This window comes from Pseudophryne corroboree, chromosome 3 (genome assembly GCF_028390025.1).
Source record: "Pseudophryne corroboree isolate aPseCor3 chromosome 3, aPseCor3.hap2, whole genome shotgun sequence".
Lineage (NCBI taxonomy): Eukaryota > Metazoa > Chordata > Amphibia > Anura > Myobatrachidae > Pseudophryne > Pseudophryne corroboree.
In genome coordinates this window covers 645,381,671-645,408,914 of record NC_086446.1, presented here as the reverse complement: position 1 = coordinate 645,408,914, position 27,244 = coordinate 645,381,671, and the positions used below count along the sequence as shown (strand labels likewise).

At 46.0% G+C, this 27,244-nt stretch overlaps 1 protein-coding gene across 8 annotated transcripts in view; it reads left to right on the top strand.

Annotated features, from left to right (window-relative positions):
- Positions 1-27,244, top strand: part of FAM13C (family with sequence similarity 13 member C) — a 914,350-nt gene that overhangs the window by 838,289 nt on the left and 48,817 nt on the right. For all 8 annotated transcript variants that reach the window (XM_063961752.1, XM_063961754.1, XM_063961756.1 and 5 more), the window contains 2 exons: positions 17,930-18,140; positions 20,911-21,049. In XM_063961752.1, the coding sequence (XP_063817822.1) occupies positions 17,930-18,140; positions 20,911-21,049 (350 nt within the window). The remainder of the gene's footprint in view (positions 1-17,929; positions 18,141-20,910; positions 21,050-27,244) is intronic.

Sequence of the window (27,244 nt, the reverse complement as noted above, 5' to 3'; positions counted from 1 at the left end):
GAGGGTTGAATTCCACCTCGTTACCACTTCTTGCTTCAGATGATGGCAGGGCAGGTTCAGTAGTTTTTGGTGGTGCTCCAGTTTTCTGTACGTGGTGCCTGTACGCCGAAAGTGTCCCGCAATTCTTCTGGCCACCGACAGCATCTCTTGCACGCCCCTGTCGTTTTTTAAAAAATTCTGCACCACCAAATTCAAGGTATGTGCAAAACATGGGACGTGCTGGAATTGGCCCAGATTTAATGCACACACAATATTGCTGGCGTTGTCCGATGCCACAAATCCACAGGAGAGTCCAATTGGGGTAAGCCATTCCGCGATGATCTTCCTCAGTTGCCGTAAGAGGTTTTCAGCTGTGTGCGTATTCTGGAAAGCGGTGATACAAAGCGTAGCCTGCCTAGGAAAGAGTTGGCGTTTGCGAGATGCTGCTACTGGTGCCGCCGCTGCTGTTCTTGCGGCGGGAGTCCATACATCTACCCAGTGGGCTGTCACAGTCATATAGTCCTGACCCTGCCCTGCTCCACTTGTCCACATGTCCGTGGTTAAGTGGACATTGGGTACAGCTGCATTTTTTAGGACACTGGTGACTCTTTTTCTGAGGTCTGTGTACATTTTCGGTATCGCCTGCCTAGAGAAATGGAACCTAGATGGTATTTGGTACCGGGGACACAGTACCTCCAACAAGTCTCTAGTTGGCTCTGCAGTAATGATGGATACCGGAACCACGTTTCTCACCACCCAGGATGCCAAGGCCTCAGTTATCCGCTTTGCAGTAGGATGACTGCTGTGATATTTCATCTTCCTCGCAAAGGACTGTTGAACAGTCAATTGCTTACTGGAAGTAGTACAAGTGGGCTTACGACTTCCCCTCTGGGATGACCATCGACTCCCAGCGGCAACAACAGCAGCGCCAGCAGCAGTAGGCGTTACACGCAAGGATGCATCGGAGGAATCCCAGGCAGGAGAGGACTCGTCAGAATTGCCAGTGACATGGCCTGCAGGACTATTGGCATTCCTGGGGAAGGAGGAAATTGACACTGAGGGAGTTGGTGGGGTGGTTTGCGTGAGCTTGGTTACAAGAGGAAGGGATTTACTGGTCAGTGGACTGCTTCCGCTGTCACCCAAAGTTTTTGAACTTGTCACTGACTTATTATGAATGCGCTGCAGGTGACGTATAAGGGAGGATGTTCCGAGGTGGTTAACGTCCTTACCCCTACTTATTACAGCTTGACAAAGGGAACACACGGCTTGACACCTGTTGTCCGCATTTCTGGTGAAATACCTCCACACCGAAGAGCTGATTTTTTTGGTATTTTCACCTGGCATGTCAACGGCCATATTCCTCCCACGGACAACAGGTGTCTCCCCGGGTGCCTGACTTAAACAAACCACCTCACCATCAGAATCCTCCTGGTCAATTTCCTCCCCAGCGCCAGCAACACCCATATCCTCCTCATCCTGGTGTACTTCAACACTGACATCTTCAATCTGACTATCAGGAACTGGACTGCGGGTGCTCCTTCCAGCACTTGCAGGGGGCGTGCAAATGGTGGAAGGCGCATGCTCTTCACGTCCAGTGTTGGGAAGGTCAGGCATCGCAACCGACACAATTGGACTCTCCTTGTGGATTTGGGATTTCGAAGAATGCACAGTTCTTTGCTGTGCTGCTTTTGCCAGCTTGAGTCTTTTCATTTTTCTAGCGAGAGGCTGAGTGCTTCCATCCTCATGTGAAGCTGAACCACTAGCCATGAACATAGGCCAGGGCCTCAGCCGTTCCTTGCCACTCCGTGTGGTAAATGGCATATTGGCAAGTTTACGCTTCTCCTCCGACAATTTTATTTTAGGTTTTGGAGTCCTTTTTTTACTGATATTTGGTGTTTTGGATTTGACATGCTCTGTACTATGACATTGGGCATCGGCCTTGGCAGACGACGTTGCTGGCATTTCATCGTCTCGGCCATGACTAGTGGCAGCAGCTTCAGCACGAGGTGGAAGTGGATCTTGATCTTTCCCTAATTTTGGAACCTCAACATTTTTGTTCTCCATATTTTAATAGGCACAACTAAAAGGCACCTCAGGTAAACAATGGAGATGGATGGATTGGATACTAGTATACAATTATGGACGGGCTGCCGAGTGCCGACACAGAGGTAGCCACAGCCGTGAACTACCGAACTGTACTGTGTCTGCTGCTAATATATAGACTGGTTGATAAAGAGATAGTATACTCGTAACTAGTATGTATGTATAAAGAAAGAAAAAAAAACCACGGTTAGGTGGTATATACAATTATGGACGGGCTGCCGAGTGCCGACACAGAGGTAGCCACAGCCGTGAACTACCGCACTGTACTGTGTCTGCTGCTAATATAGACTGGTTGATAAAGAGATAGTATACTCGTAACTAGTATGTATGTATAAAGAAAGAAAAAAAAACCACGGTTAGGTGGTATATACAATTATGGACGGGCTGCCGAGTGCCGACACAGAGGTAGCCACAGCCGTGAACTACTGCACTGTACTGTGTCTGCTGCTAATATATAGACTGGTTGATAAAGAGATAGTATACTCGTAACTAGTATGTATGTATAAAGAAAGAAAAAAAAACCACGGTTAGGTGGTATATACAATTATGGACGGGCTGCCGAGTGCCGACACAGAGGTAGCCACAGCCGTGAACTACCGCACTGTACTGTGTCTGCTGCTAATATATAGACTGGTTGATAAAGAGATAGTATACTCGTAACTAGTATGTATGTATAAAGAAAGAAAAAAAAACCACGGTTAGGTGGTATATACAATTATGGACGGGCTGCCGAGTGCCGACACAGAGGTAGCCACAGCCGTGAACTACCGCACTGTACTGTGTCTGCTGCTAATATATAGACTGGTTGATAAAGAGATAGTATACTCGTAACTAGTATGTATGTATAAAGAAAGAAAAAAAAACCACGGTTAGGTGGTATATACAATTATGGACGGGCTGCCGAGTGCCGACACAGAGGTAGCCACAGCCGTGAACTACCGCACTGTACTGTGTCTGCTGCTAATATATAGACTGGTTGATAAAGAGATAGTATACTCGTAACTAGTATGTATGTATAAAGAAAGAAAAAAAAACCACGGTTAGGTGGTATATACAATTATGGACGGGCTGCCGAGTGCCGACACAGAGGTAGCCACAGCCGTGAACTACCGCACTGTACTGTGTCTGCTGCTAATATAGACTGGTTGATAAAGAGATAGTATACTACTAATATTATATACTGGTGGTCAGGTCACTGGTCACTAGTCACACTGGCAGTGGCACTCCTGCAGCAAAAGTGTGCACTGTTTAATTTTAATATAATATTATGTACTCCTGGCTCCTGCTATAACCTATAACTGGCACTGCAGTAGTGCTCCCCAGTCTCCCCCACAATTATAAGCTGTGTGAGCTGAGCAGTCAGACAGATATATAATATATATAGATGATGCAGCACACTGGCCTGAGCCTGAGCAGTGCACACAGATATGGTATGTGACTGACTGAGTCACTGTGTGTATCGCTTTTTTCAGGCAGAGAACGGATATATTAAATAAACTGCACTGTGTGTCTGGTGGTCACTCACTATATAATATATTATGTACTCCTGGCTCCTGCTATAACCTATAACTGGCACTGCAGTAGTGCTCCCCAGTCTCCCCCACAATTATAAGCTGTGTGAGCTGAGCAGTCAGACAGATATATATAATATTATATATAGATAATAGATGATGCAGCACACTGGCCTGAGCCTGAGCAGTGCACACAGATATGGTATGTGACTGAGTCACTGTGTGCTGTGTATCGCTTTTTTCAGGCAGAGAACGGATTATATTATGTACTCCTGGCTCCTGCTATAACCTATAACTGGCACTGCAGTAGTGCTCCCCAGTCTCCCCCACAATTATAAGCTGTGTGAGCTGAGCAGTCAGACAGATATATATAATATTATATATAGATAATAGATGATGCAGCACACTGGCCTGAGCCTGAGCAGTGCACACAGATATGGTATGTGACTGAGTCACTGTGTGCTGTGTATCGCTTTTTTCAGGCAGAGAACGGATTATAAATAAAAGTGGTGGTCACTGGTCACTATCAGCAAAACTCTGCACTGTACACTACTGAGTACTCCTAATGCTCCCCAAAATTAGTAAATCAAGTGTCTCTCTAATCTATTCTAATTCTAAACGGAGAGGACGCCAGCCACGTCCTCTCCCTATCAATCTCAATGCACGTGTGAAAATGGCGGCGACGCGCGGCTCCTTATATAGAATCCGAGTCTCGCAAGAATCCGACAGCGTCATGATGACGTTCGGGCGCGCTCGGGTTAACCGAGCAAGGCGGGAAGATCCGAGTCGCTCGGACCCGTGAAAAAAAACATGAAGTTCTGGCGGGTTCGGATTCAGAGAAACCGAACCCGCTCCTCATGCACACCTCACACTCCGGTCACTGATGGGTGCAGGGCGCTGGGGGGGGGGCGCGCGCGCGCCCTGAGGGCAATATAAGACACCTTGGCTGGCAAATCTACACCATATATAGCCAGGAAGGCTATATAGGTGTAAAAATACCCCTGCCAGAATTCCAGAAAAAGCGGAAGAAGTCCGCCGGAAAAGGGGCGGGGCCATCTCCCTCAGCACACTGGCGCCATTTTTCCCTCACAGCTCCGCTGGAAGGACGCTCCCTGGCTCTCCCCTGCAGTGTCAAGCTACATAAGGGTAAAAAAGAGAGGGGGGGCACTAAATTTAGGCGCAGTATATATAATATAAGCAGCTATAAGGGAAAAACACTCATTTATAGTGGGATCCCTGTGTTATATAGCGCTCTGGTGTGTGCTGGCATACTCTCTCTCTGTCTCCCCAAAGGGCTTTGTGGGGTCCTGTCCTCTGTCAGAGCATTCCCTGTGTGTATGCGGTGTGTCGGTACGACTGTGTCGACATGTTTGATGAGGAGGCTTATGTGGAGGCGGAGCAGATGCCGATAAATGTGATGTCACCCCCTGCGGGGTCGACACCTGAGTGGATGGTGCTGTGGAAGGAATTACGAGACAGTGTCGACTCCTTGCATAAAAGGTTTGACGACATACCAAATGTGGGACAGCCGGCTTCTCAGCCTGTGCCTGCCCAGGCGTCTCAAAAGCCATCAGGGGCTCTAAAACGCCCGCTACCTCAGATGGCAGACACAGATGTCGACACGGATACTGACTCCAGTGTCGACGACGATGAGACTAATGTAACTTCCAGTAGGGCCACACGTTACATGATTAAGGCAATTAAAAATGTGTTGCACATTTCTGATGTTACCCCCGGTACCACAAAAAAGGGTATTATGTTTGGAGAAAAAAAAACTACCAGTAGCTTTTCCTCCATCTGAAGAGTTAAATGAAGTGTGTGAAGAAGCGTGGGCTTCCCCTGATAAGAAACTGGTAATTTCTAAGAGGTTACTAATGGCGTACCCTTTCCCGCCAGAGGATAGGTCACGTTGGGAAACATCCCCTAGGGTGGATAAAGCGCTCACACGCTTGTCAAAGAAGGTGGCACTACCGTCTCCGGATACGGCCGCCCTGAAGGAATCTGCTGATAGAAAGCAGGAGGCTATCCTGAAGTCTATATATACACACACAGGTGTTAGACTGAGACCAGCTATTGCTTCAGCATGGATGTGCAGTGCTGCAGCTGCGTGGTCAGATTCCCTGTCGGAAAATATTGATACCCTAGACAGGGACACTATATTGCTAACCGTAGAGCATATTAAAGACGCACTTTTATACATGAGGGATGCACAGAGGGATATTTGCCGGCTGGCATCTAAAATAAGTGCAATGTCCATTTCTGCCAGGAGAGGGTTATGGACTCGGCAGTGGACAGGAGATGCAGATTCTAAAAGGCACATGGAAGTTCTGCCTTATAAGGGTGAGGAGTTGTTCGGGGATGGTCTCTCGGACCTCGTTTCCACAGCAACAGCTGGGAAGTCTACATTTTTACCCCATGTTCCCTCACAGCCAAAGAAAGCACCGTATTATCAGGTACAGTCCTTTCGGCCCAATAGGGGCAAGCGGGTTAAGGGCGCGTCCTTTCTGCCCAGAGGCAGAGGTAGATGGAAAAAGCTGCAGCATACAGCCAGTTCCCAGGAGCAAAAGTCCTCCCCCGCTTCCTCTAAGTCCACAGCATGACGCTGGGGCTCCACAGGCGGAGCCAGGTACGGTGGGGGCCCGTCTCAAATATTTCAGCAATCAGTGGGCTCGCTCACGGGTGGATCCCTGGATCTTTCAAGTAGTATCTCAGGGGTACAAGCTGGAATTTGAGACGTCTCCCCCCCGCCGTTTCCTCAAATCTGCCTTACCAACCACTCCCTCAGGCAGGGAGGCAGTGTTACAGGCAATTCACATGCTGTATTCACAACAGGTGATAGTAAAGGTGCCCCTACTTCAACAAGGACGGGGTTACTATTCCACAATGTTTGTGGTACCGAAACCGGACGGTTCGGTGAGACCCATTTTAAATTTGAAATCCTTGAACACATATATAAAAAATTTCAAGTTCAAGATGGAATCGCTCAGGGCGGTTATTGCAAGCCTGGACGAGGGGGATTACATGGTATCACTGGACATCAAGGATGCTTACCTGCATGTCCCCATTTACCATCCTCACCAGGAGTACCTCAGATTTGTGGTACAGGATTGTCATTACCAATTCCAGACGTTGCCGTTCGGTCTATCCACGGCTCCGAGGGTCTTTACCAAGGTAATGGCCGAAATGATGATACTCCTTCGAAAGAAGGGAGTTTTAATTATCCCGTACTTGGACGATCTCCTGATAAAGGCGAGGTCCAGGGAGCAGTTGTTGGTCGGGGTAGCACTATCTCGGGAGGTGCTACAACAGCACGGCTGGATTCTAAACATTCCAAAGTCACAGCTGGTCCCTACGACACGTCTACTGTTCCTGGGGATGGTTCTGGACACAGAACAGAAAAAAGTGTTTCTCCCGGAGGAGAAGGCCAAGGAGCTGTCATCTCTAGTCAGAGGCCTCCTGAAACCAAAACAGGTGTCGGTGCATCACTGCACGCGGATCCTGGGAAAGATGGTAGCTTCCTACGAAGCAATTCCATTCGGCAGGTTCCATGCAAGAACCTTTCAGTGGGACCTGTTGGACAAGTGGTCCGGATCGCATCTTCAGATGCATCGGCTGATAACCCTGTCTCCAAGGACCAGGGTGTCTCTGCTGTGGTGGCTGCAGAGTGCTCATCTTCAAGAGGGCCGCAGATTCGGCATACAGGACTGGGTCCTGGTGACCACGGATGCCAGCCTTCGAGGCTGGGGGGCAGTCACACAGGGAAGAAACTTCCAAGGACTATGGTCAAGTCAGGAGACTTCCCTGCACATAAATATTCTGGAACTGAGGGCCATTTACAATGCCCTAAGTCAGGCAAAACCCCTGCTTCAAAACCAGCCGGTACTGATCCAGTCAGACAACATCACGGCAGTCGCCCATGTAAACCGACAGGGCGGCACGAGAAGCAGGACGGCGATGGCAGAAGCCACAAGGATTCTCCGATGGGTGGAAAAATCACGTGTTAGCACTGTCAGCAGTGTTCATTCCGGGAGTGGACAACTGGGAAGCAGACTTCCTCAGCAGGCACGACCTCCACCCGGGAGAGTGGGGACTTCATCCAGAAGTCTTCCAACTGATTGTAAACCGTTGGGAAAGGCCACAGGTGGACATGATGGCGTCCCGACTAAACAAAAAGCTAGAAAAGTATTGCGCCAGGTCAAGAGACCCGCAGGCGATAGCTGTGGACGCTCTAGTGACACCGTGGGTGTACCGGTCGGTTTATGTGTTCCCTCCTCTTCTTCTCATACCAAAGGTACTGAGGATAATAAGGAGAAGAGGAGTAAGAACTATACTCATTGTTCCGGATTGGCCAAGAAGAGCTTGGTACCCGGAACTTCAAGAAATTATCTCAGAGGACCCATGGCCTCTGCCGCTCAGACAGGACCTGCTGCAGCAGGGGCCCTGTCTGTTCCAAGACTTACCGCGGCTGCGTTTGACGGCATGGCGGTTGAACACCGGATCCTGAAGGAAAAGGGCATTCCGGAGGAAGTCATTCCTACGCTGATTAAAGCTAGGAAAGAAGTAACGGCAAACCATTATCACCGCATATGGCGAAAATATGTTGCGTGGTGTGAGGCCAGGAAGGCCCCAACGGAAGAATTTCAGCTGGGCCGTTTCCTGCACTTTCTACAGTCAGGGGTGACTATGGGCCTAAAATTGGGTTCCATTAAGGTCCAGATTTCGGCTCTATCGATTTTCTTCCAGAGAGAACTGGCTTCACTACCTGAAGTTCAAACTTTTGTTAAGGGAGTGCTGCATATTCAGCCCCCTTTTGTGCCTCCAGTGGCACCTTGGGATCTCAACGTGGTGTTGGATTTCCTAAAGTCACATTGGTTTGAGCCACTTAAGACCGTGGAATTGAAATATCTCACGTGGAAAGTGGTCATGTTGTTGGCCTTGGCGTCGGCCAGGCGTGTATCAGAATTGGCGGCTTTGTCATGTAAAAGCCCTTATCTGATTTTCCATATGGATAGGGCAGAATTGAGGACTCGTCCCCAATTTCTCCCTAAGGGGGTATCAGCTTTTCATCTGAACCAACCTATCGTGGTGCCTACGGCTACTAAAGACTTGGAGGCTTCCAAGTCGTTGGATGTAGTCAGGGCCCTGAAAATTTATGTTTCCAGGACAGCTGGAGTCAGAAAAACTGACTCGCTATTTATCCTGTATGCGCCCAACAAGTTGGGTGCACCTGCTTCAAAGCAGACTATTGCTCGCTGGATCTGTAGTACGATTCAGCTTGCACATTCTGCGGCTGGACTGCCGCATCCTAAATCAGTGAAAGCCCATTCCACGAGGAAGGTGGGCTCTTCTTGGGCGGCTGCCCGAGGGGTCTCGGCTCTTCAACTTTGCCGAGCAGCTACTTGGTCGGGGTCAAACACGTTTGCAAAATTCTATAAGTTTGACACCCTGGCTGAGGAGGACCTAGAGTTTGCCCATTCTGTGCTGCAGAGTCATCCGCACTCTCCCGCCCGTTTGGGAGCTTTGGTATAATCCCCATGGTCCTTACGGAGTCCCAGCATCCACTTAGGACGTCAGAGAAAATAAGAATTTACTCACCGGTAATTCTATTTCTCGTAGTCCGTAGTGGATGCTGGGCGCCCATCCCAAGTGCGGATTGTCTGCAATACTTGTATATAGTTATTGTTTAACTAAAGGGTTATTGTTGAGCCATCTGTTGAGAGGCTCAGTTGTTATCATGCTGTTAACTGGGTATTGTATCACGAGTTATATGGTGTGATTGGTGTGGCTGGTATGAGTCTTACCCGGGATTCAAAATCCTTCCTTATTGTGTCAGCTCTTCCGGGCACAGTATCCTAACTGAAGTCTGGAGGAGGGTCATAGTGGGAGGAGCCATTGCACACCAGTAGTCTAAAGCTTTCTTTTAGTTGTGCCCAGTCTCCTGCGGAGCCGCTATTCACCATGGTCCTTACGGAGTCCCAGCATCCACTACGGACTACGAGAAATAGAATTACCGGTGAGTAAATTCTTATTTTATACATTATTTACAGGTAGCACCATAACTAGTCAAACAAGATTACATAAGAGAAAGAACCACACAAAAGCAAGAAACTCCTGCCCCTACACAGTCACTAGCCATCTCAGGGAATACTTGCGTTTAGGGACTCCTGGTGGATGCTGATTGCTGGAAGGGGCGATGATGTCTGTCTTGCTGATCCCGGCCACGTGGCCTGTGTGAATCCACTACTCTTGCGAGTAGGGTAAGCTGGAAAAGTCACCCAGCTCCTGCTGGCACACTTAAGCCAGTCACCTAGGATAGCTCCTGTTTGAGCAATACGCTTGGCTGCGTTATCGCCTGCTGGGCAGTGGCGTCAGAAGGCGGGTGCGGGGGGTGCGGCCCGCACCCAGGTATCACCCACGGAAGGGGTGACACCAAGTGCTGGCTCTTCTGCAGTGACAGGAGCCGAGTGCTGCAGTGTGATAATCCTCTGCAGCACTAGGCTCCTGTCACAGAAAAGGAGCCAGCACTGCACGCTGCCTAGTCTCCAGGGGCAGCCAGCATTTCAGAGGAAGCTGGATACACGCTCCCCCCCCGGAGTGAAGAAGAGGAGACACGCACGGCCACGCCCCGTTTAATTAGACCACGCCCCCTTTCCGTCCGCCCGCGGCTCCGGCGGGGTGGGTGTGGGAACTGGGAAGAGGGAGTGGGGGTGGGGGGTGTAGTGATGCAGAGTGCGCACCGGGTGTACCCACACCTAGTGACGCCTCTGCTGCTGGGCCTCAGGTATCCACGCACAGGCTGACAGGACATTCTCCTGGCAGCAGCCTGCGTTCTAGGGAGGCTAATCCCAGGATCGGGATCGGCGGGATCCCGGGATTTGGGCCCAAAAATGCCAGGATTTGAATCCCGGGATTGGAGCCTCCAATCCCGGGATTCACGGGATTAGAGTGCGCATGCACAGTTTTGCCGGACAGCGCTGAGCACTATAGCACAGCGCTGCCCGGCTGTCAGCGATGTAGTTACATCAGCTATGGACACACACACACTGACCGCGCTGGCGGCATTTCAAATGTAGCGCCGGCCGCCAGCCAATCAGAGCTGGCAGACCGGCAGCCAATCAGGGAAGCAGCAGCAGCCGCGGCTCCTGATTGGCTGCCGGACTGCCAGTTCTGATTGGCTAGTGGTCGGCGTTATGTTTGAAATGCTGCCAGCGCGGTCAGTGTGTGTGTGTCCATGGCTGGTGCCCGCGGCCCGCCTAATTAGTAAGTGTTTATCTTATCGCTACCTACACCCACACTCCCTCACTGCTCCAGACATCCTCCCTCTGCTCGCTACACCCACCGGTACCTTCCCTTTCTGTTCCTTACATGCTCACTACACACCCACTCTCCCGCTGCTCCCTACACCCACCCTCCCTTCCTGTTCCTTACATGCTCCCTACACCCACCCTCCCTTGCTCCCTACATCCACCCTGCCTTGCTGCCCTCCACATATACTTTCCCTGCTCCCTACACTGATCCCGGGAATCCCGGAATTGAGCATTTTTCAATCCCGAATCCCGGGATTGAAAAAATGCCCCGGGATTGGCCTCCCTACTGCGTTCTCCAGTCAGTTTCTCTTCCCCAATCTCTCTAAAGGCCCCTTTGAAACCTCCTAAACTCCCATGATGCTTTGCTCACCTGGTGATGCGGCAGGGTGTCCTGATTGGTGGGATTTCAATTCTGTATTTAGGATGTACAAACAGGAAAAAAGGTTTGTAGGCGCTGAGCAGGGTCGTGCAAATATAACACTGATAATGGCAGCCACTTGGTAAGGAGGTAGCCAGCCTCCTAAGAGTAAAACAACTTAGAGCAAACCACCAAGTAGGCGCACAGTACCAATGATGTTGATAAAAAAAATCTATTGACATAAAAACAATAACAGACTCATTAAAAGACCACAACAATACACAGAGCATATAACTGAGGTATTATAAGCCTCTAATACACACATAAGATGTGTTAATATGTGAAAGGGACGCTGAAATACGGGAGAGCCCGTCTCTGTAGGATAGGGTTAATCTCTCACATTAATTCCATATCAAACAGTTCAAATGGAAATGAAATCCTGCAAAATGATGTAATAAGCGTCTATGACCATAGAGGTGTCCAGATTTAAATACTGTTTCCTTGGAGCAAAATGTGAATAATAAACCAACCGATTGCTGTTACTCACTGAGACGTAGTGATCTCTTACTGCACGGGATAGGTAGTTGAGAAGCCGCTTGTTATCACCCTGTGCATGGGTGAGACATCCGTCAGCGGTATATTCAGGTGGGAACCGTTCCCTTCAGTGCGGCACCAAGTGAGTGTGTCAAACCACCGTGCAGATCCCCCAGCTTACTGAGCAACGCCCGGCCGGGCAAGGTGTAGCAGTGTTCCAAATGCAGGGGAAATTTGAGTGGGATGATTAGATCACAGGTTGAATCATTCACCAGCAGCTTGTAACAGACGGCTGATAGCAATAAATGTTGCGCTCCATGGGACACTTAGTGGTCAATTGTGGCCCTTTCTTCTGTACCCTCAACGCGTTTCTCCGCACCTCAGGCGGCTTCTTCAAGAGGCAGAGTGTTCTTCTCTGAGCACTATTTTGATTCTTTTATACCTTGTCCCATTAAAATCATTAGGAACAGGTGAGTATGGAGGCTCAACAGGTGCTTTGGAATCATAGCCTTCATACACAGATAACGTGTCACAGAGTTTTTAATTAAACATGGTCAGTTTAAAAGCATTTTAAATTAAATCACAGGACTGTCAGTTTATCATAGATAAGAACAACATATATAAAAAACATTTCTGTTATGCGGATAGAATCACTATAATTCCATAAGACTGCAGCCATGCTAAAAATCCTGCAAAATGATGTAATAAGCGTCTATGACCATAGAGGTGTCCAGATTTAAATACTGTTTCCTTGGAGCAAAATGTGAATAATAAACCAACCGATTGCTGTTACTCACTGAGACGTAGTGATCTCTTACTGCACGGGATAGGTAGTTGAGAAGCCGCTTGTTATCACCCTGTGCATGGGTGAGACATCCGTCAGCGGTATATTCAGGTGGGAACCATTCCCTTCAGTGCGGCACCAAGTGAGTGTGTCAAACCACCGTGCAGATCCCCCAGCTTACTGAGCAACGCCCGGCCGGGCAAGGTGTAGCAGTGTTCCAAATGCAGGGGAAATTTGAGTGGGATGATTAGATCACAGGTTGAATCATTCACCAGCAGCTTGTAACAGACGGCTGATAGCAATAAATGTTGCGCTCCATGGGACACTTAGTGGTCAATTGTGGCCCTTTCTTCTGTACCCTCAACGCGTTTCAACGCACCTCAGGCGGCTTCTTCAAGAGGCAGAGTGTTCTTCTCTGAGCACTATTTTGATTCTTTTATACCTTGTCCCATTAAAATCATTAGGAACAGGTGAGTATGGAGGCTCAACAGGTGCTTTGGAATCATAGCCTTCATACACAGATAACGTGTCACAGAGTTTTTAATTAAACATGGTCAGTTTAAAAGCATTTTAAATTAAATCATAGGACTGTCAGTTTATCATAGATAAGAACAACATATATAAAAAACATTTCTGTTATGCGGATAGAATCACTATAATTCCATAAGACTGCAGCCATGCTAAAAATCTTTCTAGCAGCTGTAGCATTATAATTTAATAATCTCCAACACCTAAGTGGGGAAAACATTTATACTGAGAAAGCCTATCTTAATGTTATAGCATGGGACAATGTGAATTATAGAGAAACTTAGCATATATAAACATGTTTATGTATGCTAAGTTTCTCTATAATTCACATTGTCCCATGCTATAACACTAAGATTTGAGCTTATAAAGATAGCAATATGAAGGGATGTGTTATGTAGATATGTTTTTACACATGTTGTTTCACATGATTTATGATAGGCTTTCTCAGTATAAATGTTTATAAATAAATAATAAAATTAAGATCTAATAAACTTAATGTCTACTATAATATGCTATTAATAACACATAGTACTTAACCCACCATATGTGCACACATGCTCATATACTCCTTTTCCCCACTTAGGTGTTGGAGATTATTAAATTATAATGCTACAGCTGCTAGAAAGATTTTTAGCATGGCTGCAGTCTTATGGGATTATAGTGATTCTATCCGCATAACAGAAATGTTTTTTATATATGTTGTTCTTCTCTATGATAAACTGACAGTCCTATGATTTAATTTAAAATGCTTTTTAAACTGACCATGTTTAATTAAAAAATCTGTGACACGTTATCTGTGTATGAAGGCTATGATTCCAAAGCACCTGTTGAGCCTTCATACTCACCTGTTCCTAATGATTTTAATGGGACAAGGTATAAAAGAATCAAAATAGTGCTCAGAGAAGAACACTCTGCCTCTTGAAGAAGCCGCCTGAGGTGCGGAGAAACGCGTTGAGGGTACAGAAGAAAGGGCCACAATTGACCACTAAGTGTCCCATGGAGCGCAACATTTATTGCTATCAGCCGTCTGTTACAAGCTGCTGGTGAATGATTCAACCTGCGATCTAATCATCCCACTCAAATTTCCCCTGCATTTGGAACACTGCTACACCTTGCCCGGCCGGGCGTTGCTCAGTAAGCTGGGGGATCTGCACGGTGGTTTGACACACTCACTTGGTGCCGCACTGAAGGGAACGGTTCCCACCTGAATATACCGCTGACAGATGTCTCACCCATGCACAGGGTGATAACAAGCGGCTTCTCAACTACCTATCCCGTGCAGTAAGAGATCACTACGTCTCAGTGAGTAACAGCAATCGGTTGGTTTATTATTCACATTTTGCTCCAAGGAAACAGTATTTAAATCTGGACACCTCTATGGTCATAGACGCTTATTACATCATTTTGCAGGATTTCATTTCCATTTGAACTGTTTGATATGGAATTAATGTGAGAGATTAACCCTATCCTACAGAGACGGGCTCTCCCGTATTTCAGCGTCCCTTTCACATATTAACACATCTTATGTGTGTATTAGAGGCTTATAATACCTCAGTTATATGCTCTGTGTATTGTTGTGGTCTTTTAATGAGTCTGTTATTGTTTTTATGTCAATAAATTGTTTTTTATCAACATCATTGGTACTGTGCGCCTACTTGGTGGTTTGCTATAAGCTGTATTTAGGATGTGTTTCAGGGCAGCTTGGACACCCCCTGTGGCTTTGGAGCCTGGTCATCTGCTGGAAGGCCATCCAGAACAATAGGCACTAATTATGGAGATAAGAAGGTTGGCTGCCCTGAGGGCATAACCTGAGTCCATTTTAACCCTTTGTAGTAATTTGTGATGTCACAAGCCCTTCAGCTGACTGAGGTTTCCTGTGAAGGGGGGGCTGCGACAGAGGGGGATCAGCCCTGCACTTCCTGTTTATCACACAGCCAGATGTCCTAGACAGCTTACCTGGCTGGGCACACACCTGACTACAAGCCCTTACACACATTAGTACAATACAATACAATCACACATATGCATGTCATAGGCATTTTGTAGGGAGCAGATCAGGGCTAGAAAGATATTCACTGAGAGGCACAACCATATAAAAAGAGGGACAATTACCTAAATACATATAGTAGATGACAGGTTCAGCATTTAACCATATATTGTCCTGTTAATGTCCACAATAGTAGGGGATACACCACTCCATTGAGCATGCAAGCGGTGGGCTGTAGATGGTCACACTCAGTTATATCCTACATCTTGGACTTACATACTGAATGCAGGAACAGGCTGGCCAAAAAATACGCAACGTGACCCTGGCACGGCTGCATCCATCACAATTGGAGTCCGATATTGCAAGTCTGACACAAAACAATTCTACAACTCTCTAAGAATTTAGAGGTGGGGTTTTTTGGCCGAGTTTGTTAAGAAAATGTTAGAAATCAATTATAAGTACAGTTTTCAAGCACAGTTGCAATAATTAAACACTTTTCAATACATTATGACAAATGAACAAGTACATGTAATTTTTACATTATTTTCCCTGGAAAATGTGTATTAGAGGCATATAAATGTACTAAGTCGCACAAGCAGTTCCAGCTGAATCCAGTGATATGTGACATGCCTATGTTTTATGTGTAATTTTGAAATACTCCATGTACTGTACTTGTTTTTTTTTTAACACACAAATGCATCATAGACGCAAATTAATGTACTAAATCACACAAGTAGTTTATGTTGATTAAGTGATCTACAGCATGGCTATTCACCTATTCTACAGTGTCCTACTCACAGTGCTTTTTTTTAGAATCATAACGATGTAAATAGGACGCACCAGCAGCTCCTGCTGTTTAAATTTATATGCAGCATGCCTATATTCTGTGTAATAGCAACTGTATTTGCATACAAAATGTTATGCTACAGTGTATTCTAGCCGAACACTGTAACATAATTAGATACAGTTGCAATTACACACAGAATATAGGCATGCCGCATATCATTTAAATCGGCATAAACTGCTTGTGCTTCCTGGAGCACTGCGTATTATTTAGGGTGTGTGTTGCTTTATTCATGGGACTCTTGGGGTACAGTGAGTGACCTTCTCTGGCACTGTGGTCCTCCTATATTAAAAGACACATTTTGGTTGGTCCGAAAATATCGGACGTTTTCTAGTTTAAATACCGTGACACCTTGGATCCGAGACGCACGCCATTACATTGCCCGAGTTCCGGTAAATAGACGCACATTTATAATGTCCGATGCGGTGCAATACTTTTCTGTGCTGCAATATCGGCTCCCATTACATCACGGCCTATAGCACTTATGCAGTGAGTAGACTGCACACTGACACTTTCTGTATCATTCAGGAAAGTGCCATTATATTCTGTACATCGGTGTGATTATTGATGGGTGTAATTAAGCCTGTTTTAACAGTCACTCAAGTTGCAGTGATAACACTGCAAGCAGACTCAGATGTGTGGTGGCGTGCACATGCGCTAAAAAAGCGTCCGTCCTTGCACTTGGAAGCAGCTGTGTGGGAGGTAACCAACCTCATAGTTATGGTGACCCTAGCGCTAACCTTAAAGTAATGGTGAGAGAAAGCGTGTGTCCCTGGTATATTTAACAAAGGGAGACCAGAGTAGATTTTAAATGATCGGTGTAATTTATTGAAACAGTAGTGGTCCAATTCTCAAATCTTTAATACAGTGATTTATAAAGAGTTGGAAACAAATGCAAGAACACAGTAAATGCAGTATTGTCCACCTGTGCCGGAATTTCAACTGATAGCACAATTACAAATGTAACAGCCATTATAACTGTGGATATATTTGTACAAGGTGGTATGGCTGAGATTGGGGTTTGAGGCTCAGGATAAGTTTGCCCTGGGATGTCGGTTAATATTGGCACAATGCCAGTGTAGCGTAGCAATTAGTAGACTAGACAGCACTTGTATCTTATAGTCCTGCTTAGGTCACCATAACTAGTCTATAGCAGGCACATAATAAGCCTAATTGAGAGAACACTACATTGTTTCTCCGTGTTGCTAAATTTTAAATTCCCATCTTTCTAATCAATAAAAAAATAGAAAACACCTGATTTGCTTAATTCTTGAACCCAGATATAAAGCAACCTGAAAACGTTAACTAAAATTAGATTACTTTACAAACTGAAAAACAATAGAGTATTCTATGTAAAAAGCAACCTCCCACACCCCTTTTCTCAGGTGGCCCACATCCTCCACGTAGAAGAGGAGCCCTACTTTGGGGATAAGGGTGACGTTACATTGTGTACTAGCTGGGTGATATTATCCTTTACAAACCTTCTCCCTGGCTTGTTGATTCCGGCATTAGAAACATGACATTGTTCCTTATCCAAAAGAAATTCCAGATGACCTCATTATAGTATAACAGTATCAAACATGAACCGATCAATCAGTAACAAGGGATTCCTTTAGTCATGTCTTTATACTTAGCAGCGTCCTTTATTTCATGAGTTACAGAAGTATTACAGGCGGTAAAGTTATTAGCGGGTGATAGGAGCTGGAAAAGACTATTAATTCATTATCCTCCTGGCCGGGAAGCGGTTGAGATACCGCCGCATGGGATCCCGGCGAACTGGGCAGCACTATTGTCTGCCTTATACTGACACACAGTGTTAATAGCTGAACAGTGTTTGAATATATCCCATGATTTATTTTCCTTATTAAATTTGAGCTTATTTAACAAATTAGTGATGTACAACGTTCTCTCCTGTGTGTACAATGCGTGCTGTGGCACCTAAAAACTATGAGTATGCCCTTTCCTTACATACAAACCTGCAACTGTAATTCTAGATCCTACGTCAGCACATCGAGAGTCTCAGAATGAAACAGATCATGGAGCGGATGATACTCGCAGCTTTGGAACCAGCCGGCTGCTGTTCCACATTACTGATGGCGATAACCCATTGCTCTCCCCACGCTGCTCTATCTTCAGTCAAAGTCAAAGATTCAACTTGGATCCAGAGTCTGCACCATCCCCTCCCAGCACTCAGCAGTTCATGATGTAAGTAAAACCAGTTTTGCCTTACACAATTGCAATACATAAATATTGTGGAAATAGTGTAGAAACATTTTGATAAATACAGCTGAGATCTTGAGCAAAGAGGTGTTTCCCATTATAAATGTAGGTGACTGCATATAGCCATTGCAAATGTTGAGCTCCTATAAACATGTCCCTCTTTATACTATGGACAGCTCCATAACTATGGGGGTAATTCTGAGTTGATCGCAGCAGCAAGTTTGTTAGCAATTGGGCAAAACCATGTGCACTGCAGGGGAAGGGGGGGGGGGGGGGCAGATATAACATTTGCAGCGAGAATTAGATTTGGGTGGGTTATTTTGTTTCTGTGCAGGGTAAATACTGGCTGCTTTATTCTTACACTGCAATCTAGATTCCAGTTTGAACACACCCCACCCAAATCTAACTCTCTCTGCACATGTTATATCTGCCCCTCCTGCAGTGCACATGGTTTTGCCCAACTGCTAACAAAATTGCTGCTGCGATCAACTCGGAATGACCACCAATGTTACTCCTATAACTATGGACAGCTGGTGGACCGTGACATAGCACACTGACTGTGGCAGCACCTTTTCCTTATTTGGGAACACACCATATGAAGCCAAGAGAAAGCAGGGGTAGGAAGGAGAGCATTGCAGCAGAGGGTTGTCTACTCTTTATGGCAAAGCCAAATTTGTATGCATTCCTATGCTGACCCTGATACCATACTTAAACCATATACTGTCGTTATAATGAAGCCCCGTTTTTTAATTCCTGCAACATAATGTATCTACTTTAAGTGAAGTTTATTTGGTTTAATTGACCTTAGTGCGCATAATAATAATTACACCCCTCATTGTTATAGTGTAAGGGAATATGGTGCAGTCACGATACCACTGCTGCGTGGGGTGTCACATGTGCACTTTTCCAGCTTCAGAAACGCCCTTGACTAATTTTAATGGTGTTTTATTGTAGCTGGAAAAGTGTAGTGCTCTTAAATCTCACATTTTATAATGAGCGATTGATAAGCTCTATGGACACTGTTTGCCCAGATGTAATATATTTCTGTTGTGTTTGGAGCACATAAGAATAGTGAGATGCTACAGAGGTCTGATACTCACGCCCACATTGTGTTGCTTTCAACCCCCTAGGCATTTTCTGTTTACTAAAATAGTGTTCTATAAGTTTTCTAATAAATATGATTCACATAATTCATTAATGTATCATTTACAATTTGTAAAAAATAAATAAATGAATAAATTAATAATAATAAATAAATATATATATATATATATATATATATATATATATATATATATATATATATATAAGGGGTTTTTTACTTGATGTGCTCTCTGAATATCCTATGAGGAAGGATTTAAGATATTGCTTAAAATTGTCTACATTCCTCCACAACTTCATGGATGGATCATTATAAGAGAAATTACATCATAATGTCTATGTAACATGATGGATATGTCATTTTGTAAATTTTAATAAACTTTTATGAAGGAACAGTTCATGCTTTTGTTTTAAAATTGGTAATATTTGTGAAACCCATAGGGTTCTGTACATTCTACAGGTTACACTAATCCCTGGGCGCCAATTTCCCCCTTTTTTTCCACATATATATATATATATATAAACTAATAAAAAATAATCAGATGCGCTCAGTCAGAATAAAAAGTCTTAAGCCAGTGCAGCTTAAAAGTCACTTCTCTAATCAGAGGAGAGTGGATGCACCAATGTCCTTCTTTTAATAGAACCGCAGCTCCCCCGCCGTCACAAATAACCCGGAATTCCACGGGAACACAGATATCTAAAAAGAAAGACAGGGGGGGCGCTCCATAGTGCAGAGTCAATTTTTAATTTTAAAAGCACACAAAACACTGCGGTTTAAAACACAACGATAATTGCCCGTACCAGAACAAAATCCGCTGTGGGCTTAATACCACATGATTTAAAACACATATGCCCCCGGCAATTCTCCAAACCTCCGGCAGATCTCCTGAGACAGGACCTCAGCCCCGTGCCGCTAGACCGCTGAAGACAGCCGCCGCACGTCGGGACACCGTCACCCGTCGATAGCCACCGAGGCAGGAGGGGGCACGATCACACACGTCAGCAAGCCACGCCCCTACGCGTTTCGTCACAGCCCTCTGACGAAGTCTGTGACGAAACGCGTAGGGGCGTGGCTTGCTGACGTGTGTGATCGTGCCCCCTCCTGCCTCGGTGGCTATCGACGGGTGACGGTGTCCCGACGTGCGGCGGCTGTCTTCAGCGGTCTAGCGGCACGGGGCTGAGGTCCTGTCTCAGGAGATCTGCCGGAGGTTTGGAGAATTGCCGGGGGCATATGTGTTTTAAATCATGTGGTATTAAGCCCACAGCGGATTTTGTTCTGGTACGGGCAATTATCGTTGTGTTTTAAACCGCAGTGTTTTGTGTGCTTTTAAAATTAAAAATTGACTCTGCACTATGGAGCGCCCCCCCTGTCTTTCTTTTTAGATATATATATATATATATATATAAGGCAGTTAAGTGTTTTAAAACTATTTGAACAATTTGAGAGCTTATGTGACATCCTTTCCATTTCACTCATAGAAATTCATTCTTTTACTTTAGAGACTGAACACGTGGAGGGTGCCACCAGTTTCTTGGTCAATGTTATTTGTTTCTTTGTAAATATTTTAAAAATAGTTTGAATGGTATATCCTCCAATGTAACTCATCCATCTAACAAAGGTAATGTCCTACTGACTCCTTTGTCATCCTTAAAGGCCAAGGAGCTCATCAAGAGGGAACTGTGAAGATCCCAAGGAACCCTTGACGGTCATACAACTTACCAAACAAATACAGAACCTCAAGAAGAAGATCAGGAAATTTGAAGATAAATTTGAGCAGGAGAGAAATTATCGTGTGAGTAGATTCCTAATAGTTTTACCACTTTATTTTTTAAGACAATGACACAATATAAGGTGTGATCTCTATTAGAGGAGGAAGGAGTGCCTATTATGAATACAGAGATTACCTAATTTTCTCTGGCATTGTATCACTTAATATATAGAGTGTTTCTGAAATAGAGTCTGAATGATTTAACGTTCCGCTGTTTCATTTCAATTGGACTCAATCCAATGTACATGGCTGTGACATTTCAAAACAACACTTTCTTTGTGTCTGCATAACTCTTTGTCAGTTAGTCATCTATTATAGTTTGTGAGAGTGATTTTATTTTTCCAGTTATTACTGTTCTGGGCCATTCCATGTGACGGAATTGGACATTTGGGTACATTTTTTAAATTAAGTTCCATTTAATAAATAAGGTTCAATAATGAATCTAGAAATTTCTTTTATCATGACTCAGTTAAAGCTTGAAGTTGATTCAAGTAAAATAAAAGTTCACAAAAAGTTAGTAACTGTTGCAAAAAAAAAAAAATACAATGTTCTTGTGACAGAACAGGACTCAGACAAAACACAAAATTCTTCCAAGGTAACATAACATTAAAGTTCTGTGAAATTAGAAAAGGCGGGGCGCTGATTTTTCCTATGCAGGGTAAGCAGACCCAATGGTTTCATAATATATTAATGTAAATATTTTTTCTCTATCGTCCTAAGTGGATGCTGGGGTTCCTGAAAGGACCATGGGGAATAGCGGCTCCGCAGGAGACAGGGCACAAAAAAGTAAAGCTTTACTAGGTCAGGTGGTGTGCACTGGCTCCTCCCCCTATGACCCTCCTCCAGACTCCAGTTAGATTTTGTGCCCGAACGAGAAGGGTGCAATCTAGGTGGCTCTCCTAAAGAGCTGCTTAGAGAAAGTTTAGTTTAGGTTTTTTTCTTTACAGTGAGTCCTGCTGGCAACAGGATCACTGCAACGTGGGACTTAGGGGGAAAGTAGTAAACTCACCTGCATGCAGAGTGGATTTGCTGCTTGGCTACTGGACACCATTAGCTCCAGAGGGATCGAACACAGGCCCAGCCGTGGAGTCCGGTCCCGGAGCCGCGCCGCCGACCCCCTTGCAGATGCTGAAGCGTGAAGAGGTCCGGAAACCGGCGGCTGAAGACTCCTCAGTCTTCATAAGGTAGCGCACAGCACTGCAGCTGTGCGCCATTTTCCTCTCAGCACACTTCACTGGGCAGTCACTGAGGGTGCAGAGCGCTGGGGGGGGGCGCTCTGAGAGGCAAATATAAACCTTATACAAGGCTAAAAATACCTCACATATAGCCCATAGGGGCTATATGGAGATATTTAACCCCTGCCTGACTGGAAAAATAGCGGGAGAAGAACCCGCCGAAAAAGGGGCGGGGCCTATCTCCTCAGCACACGGCGCCATTTTCTGTCACAGCTCCGCTGGTCAGAACGGCTCCCAGGTCTCTCCCCTGCACTGCACTACAGAAACAGGGTAAAACAGAGAGGGGGGGCACATTAATGGCTATATATATATATATTAAAGCAGCTATAAGGGAGCACTTAATATAAGGATATCCCTTGTATATATAGCGCTTTGTGGTGTGTGCTGGCAGACTCTCCCTCTGTCTCCCCAAAAGGGCTAGTGGGTCCTGTCTTCATTAGAGCATTCCCTGTGAGTTTGCGGTGTGTGTCGGTACGTGGTGTCGACATGTATGAGGACGATATTGGTGTGGAGGCGGAGCAATTGCCAAATATGCAGATGTCACCCCCCAGGGGGTCGACACCAGAATGGATGCCTTTATTTGTGGAATTACGTGATGGTTTATCTTCCCTTAAACAGTCAGTTGAGGACATGAGGCGGCCGGACAATCAATTAATGCCTGTCCAGGCGCCTCAAACACCGTCAGGGGCTGTAAAACGCCCTTTGCCTCAGTCGGTCGACACAGACCCAGACACGGGCACTGATTCCAGTGACGACGGTAGAAATTCAAACGTATTTTCCAGTAGGGCCACACGTTATATGATTTTGGCAATGAAGGAGACGTTACATTTAGCTGATACTACAGATACCGTAAAACAGGGTATTATGTATGGTGTGAAAAAACTACAAACAGTTTTTCCTGAATCAGAAGAATTAAATGACGTGTGTGATGAAGCGTGGGTTGCTCCTGATAAAAAGTTGATAATTTCAAAAAAGTTATTGGCATTATACCCTTTCCCGCCAGAGGTTAGGGCGCGCTGGGAAACACCCCCTAAGGTGGACAAGGCGCTCACACGCTTATCCAAACAAGTGGCGTTACCCTCTCCTGAGACGGCCGCACTTAAGGATCCATCAGATAGAAAGATGGAAGTTATTCAAAAGAATATATACACACATGCAGGTGTTATACTACGACCAGCTATAGCAACTGCCTGGATGTGCAGTGCTGGAGTAGTTTGGTCAGAATCCCTGATTGAAAATATTGATACCCTAGATAGGGACAATGTTTTACTGTCGTTAGAACAAATAAAGGATGCATTTATCTATATGCGTGATGCACAGAGGGATATTTGCACACTGGCATCTCGGGTGAGTGCTATGTCCATTTCAGCCAGAAGAGCCTTATGGACACGACAGTGGACAGGCGATGCGGATTCAAAACGTCACATGGAGGTTTTGCCGTATAAAGGGGAGGAGTTATTTGGAGTTGGTCTATCAGACTTGGTGGCCACGGCTACTGCCGGGAAATCCACTTTTTTACCTCAAGTCACTCCCCAACAGAGAAAGGCACCGACTTTTCAACCGCAGCCTTTTCGCTCCTACAAAAATAAGAGAGCAAAGGGCTTGTCGTACCTGCCACGAGGCAGAGGAAGAGGGAAGAGACACCAACAGGCAGCTCCTTCCCAGGAACAGAAGCCCTCCCCGGCTCCTGCAAAAACCTCAGCATGACGCTGGGGCCTCTCAAGCGGACTCGGGGACAGTGGGGGGCCGTCTCAAAAATTACAGCGCGCAGTGGGCTCACTCGCAGGTAGACCCCTGGATCCTGCAGATAATATCTCAGGGGTACAGGTTGGAATTAGAGACGGATCCTCCTCATCGTTTCCTGAAGTCTGCCTTACCAACCGTCTCTTCCGAAAGGGAGAGGGTGTTGGAAGCCATTCACAAGCTGTACGCTCAGCAGGTGATAGTCAAAGTACCCCTATTACAACAAGGAAAGGGGTATTATTCCACTCTATTTGTGGTACCGAAGCCGGATGGCTCGGTAAGGCCTATTCTAAATCTGAAGTCCTTGAACCTCTACATAAAAAAGTTCAAGTTCAAGATGGAGTCACTCAGAGCAGTGATAGCGAACCTGGAAGAAGGGGACTTTATGGTATCCTTGGACATCAAGGATGCGTATCTACACGTTCCGATTTACCCCGCACACCAGGGGTACCTCAGGTTCATTGTTCAAAACTGTCACTATCAGTTTCAGACGCTGCCGTTCGGATTGTCCACGGCGCCTCGGGTCTTTACCAAGGTAATGGCCGAGATGATGATTCTTCTTCGAAGAAAAGGCGTATTAGTTATCCCATACTTGGACGATCTCCTAATAAGGGCAAGGTCCAGAGAACAGCTGGAGACAGCTTTAGCACTATCTCAAGAGGTGCTAAGACAACACGGGTGGATTCTGAATATTCCAAAATCCCATTTAATCCCGACAACTCGTCTGCTGTTCCTAGGAATGATTCTGGACACGGTTCAGAAAAAGGTTTTCCTTCCAGAGGAAAAAGCCAAGGAGTTATCCGATCTGGTCAGGAACCTCCTAAAACCAGGAAAAGTGTCAGTACATCAATGCACAAGAGTCCTGGGAAAAATGGTGGCTTCTTACGAAGCAATTCCATTCGGCAGATTCCATGCAAGAATATTCCAAAGGGATCTGTTGGACAAATGGTCAGGGTCGCATCTGCAGATGCACCTGCGAATAACCCTGTCACCAAAGACAAGGGTGTCACTTCTGTGGTGGTTGCAGAAGGCTCACCTATTAGAAGGCCGCAGATTCGGCATTCAGGATTGGATCCTGGTGACCACGGACGCCAGCCTGAGAGGCTGGGGAGCAGTCACACAAGGAAGAAACTTCCAGGGAGTATGGACGAGTCTGGAAAAGTCTCTTCACATAAACATTCTGGAACTAAGAGCAATCTACAATGCTCTAAGCCAGGCGGAACTTCTCCTGCAAGGAAAGCCGGTGTTGATTCAGTCGGACAACATCACGGCGGTCGCCCATGTAAACAGGCAGGGCGGCACAAGAAGCAGGAGTGCAATGGCAGAAGCTGCCAAGATTCTTCGCTGGGCGGAGAATCACGTGATAGCACTGTCAGCAGTGTTCATCCCGGGCGTGGACAACTGGGAAGCAGACTTCCTCAGCAGACACGATCTTCATCCGGGAGAGTGGGGTCTACATCCAGAAGTCTTCAACATGTTAATAGACCGTTGGGAAAGACCAATTGTAGACATGATGGCGTCTCGCCTCAACAAGAAACTGGACAAATATTGCGCCAGGTCAAGAGATCCACAGGCAATAGCTGTGGACGCACTGGTAACTCCTTGGGTGTACCAGTCAGTGTATGTGTTTCCTCCTCTGCCGCTCATACCAAAGGTATTGAAGATCATACGGCAAAGAAGAGTAAGAACAATACTAGTGGTTCCGGATTGGCCGAGAAGGACTTGGTATCCGGAACTTCAAGAGATGCTCACGGACGAACCGTGGCCTCTACCTCTGAGAAGGGACCTGCTACAGCAGGGTCCCTGTCTTTTTCAAGACTTACCGCGGCTGCGTTTGACGGCATGGCGGTTGAACGCCAGATCCTAAAAGGGAAAGGCATTCCAGAAGAAGTCATTCCTACCTTGATTAAGGCACGGAAGGAAGTCACCGTGAAACATTATCACCGCATTTGGCGAAAATATGTAGCGTGGTGCGAGGATCGGAAGGTTCCGACGGAGGAATTCCAACTGGGTCGTTTCCTACATTTCCTGCAATCAGGATTATCTATGGGTCTCAAATTGGGATCCATTAAGGTTCAAATTTCGGCCCTGTCAATATTCTTCCAAAAAGAATTGGCCTCTGTCCCTGAGGTCCAGACTTTTGTCAAGGGAGTACTGCATATACAGCCTCCTGTGGTGCCTCCGGTGGCACCGTGGGATCTAAATGTAGTTTTAGATTTCCTCAAATCCCATTGGTTTGAACCATTGAAAAAGGTGGATTTGAAATATCTCACATTGAAAGTGACTATGTTACTAGCCCTGGCCTCTGCCAGGAGAGTATCTGAATTGGCGGCTTTATCTTATAAAAGTCCTTATCTAATCTTCCATTCGGATAGGGCAGAACTGCGGACTCGTCCGCATTTTCTCCCTAAAGTGGTATCAGCATTTCATCTGAACCAACCTATTGTGGTGCCTGCGGCCACTAGCGACTTGGAGGACTCCAAGTTGTTGGACGTTGTCAGAGCCTTAAAAATATACATTGCAAGGACGGCTGGAGTCAGAAAATCTGACTCGCTGTTTATATTGTATGCACCCAACAAGTTGGGCGCACCTGCTTCTAAGCAGTCGATTGCTCGTTGGATTTGTAACACAATTCAACTTGCACATTCTGTGGCAGGCCTGCCACAGCCTAAAACTGTAAAAGCCCACTCCACAAGGAAGGTGGGCTCATCTTGGGCGGCTGCCCGAGGGGTCTCGGCATTACAACTCTGCCGAGCAGCTACGTGGTCGGGGGAGAACACGTTTGTAAAATTTTACAAATTTGATACCCTGGCAAAGGAGGACCTGGAGTTCTCTCATTCGGTGCTGCAGAGTCATCCGCACTCTCCCGCCCGTTTGGGAGCTTTGGTATAATCCCCATGGTCCTTTCAGGAACCCCAGCATCCACTTAGGACGATAGAGAAAATAAGAATTTACTTACCGATAATTCTATTTCTCGGAGTCCGTAGTGGATGCTGGGCGCCCATCCCAAGTGCGGATTGTCTGCAATACTTGTACATAGTTATTGTTAACTAATTCGGGTTATTGTTAAGGAGCCATCTTTAAGAGGCCCTTTCTGTTGTCATACTGTTAACTGGGTTTAGATCACAAGTTGTACGGTGTGATTGGTGTGGCTGGTATGAGTCTTACCCGGGATTCAAAATGCCTCCCTTATTGTGTATGCTCGTCCGGGCACAGTACCTAACTGGAGTCTGGAGGAGGG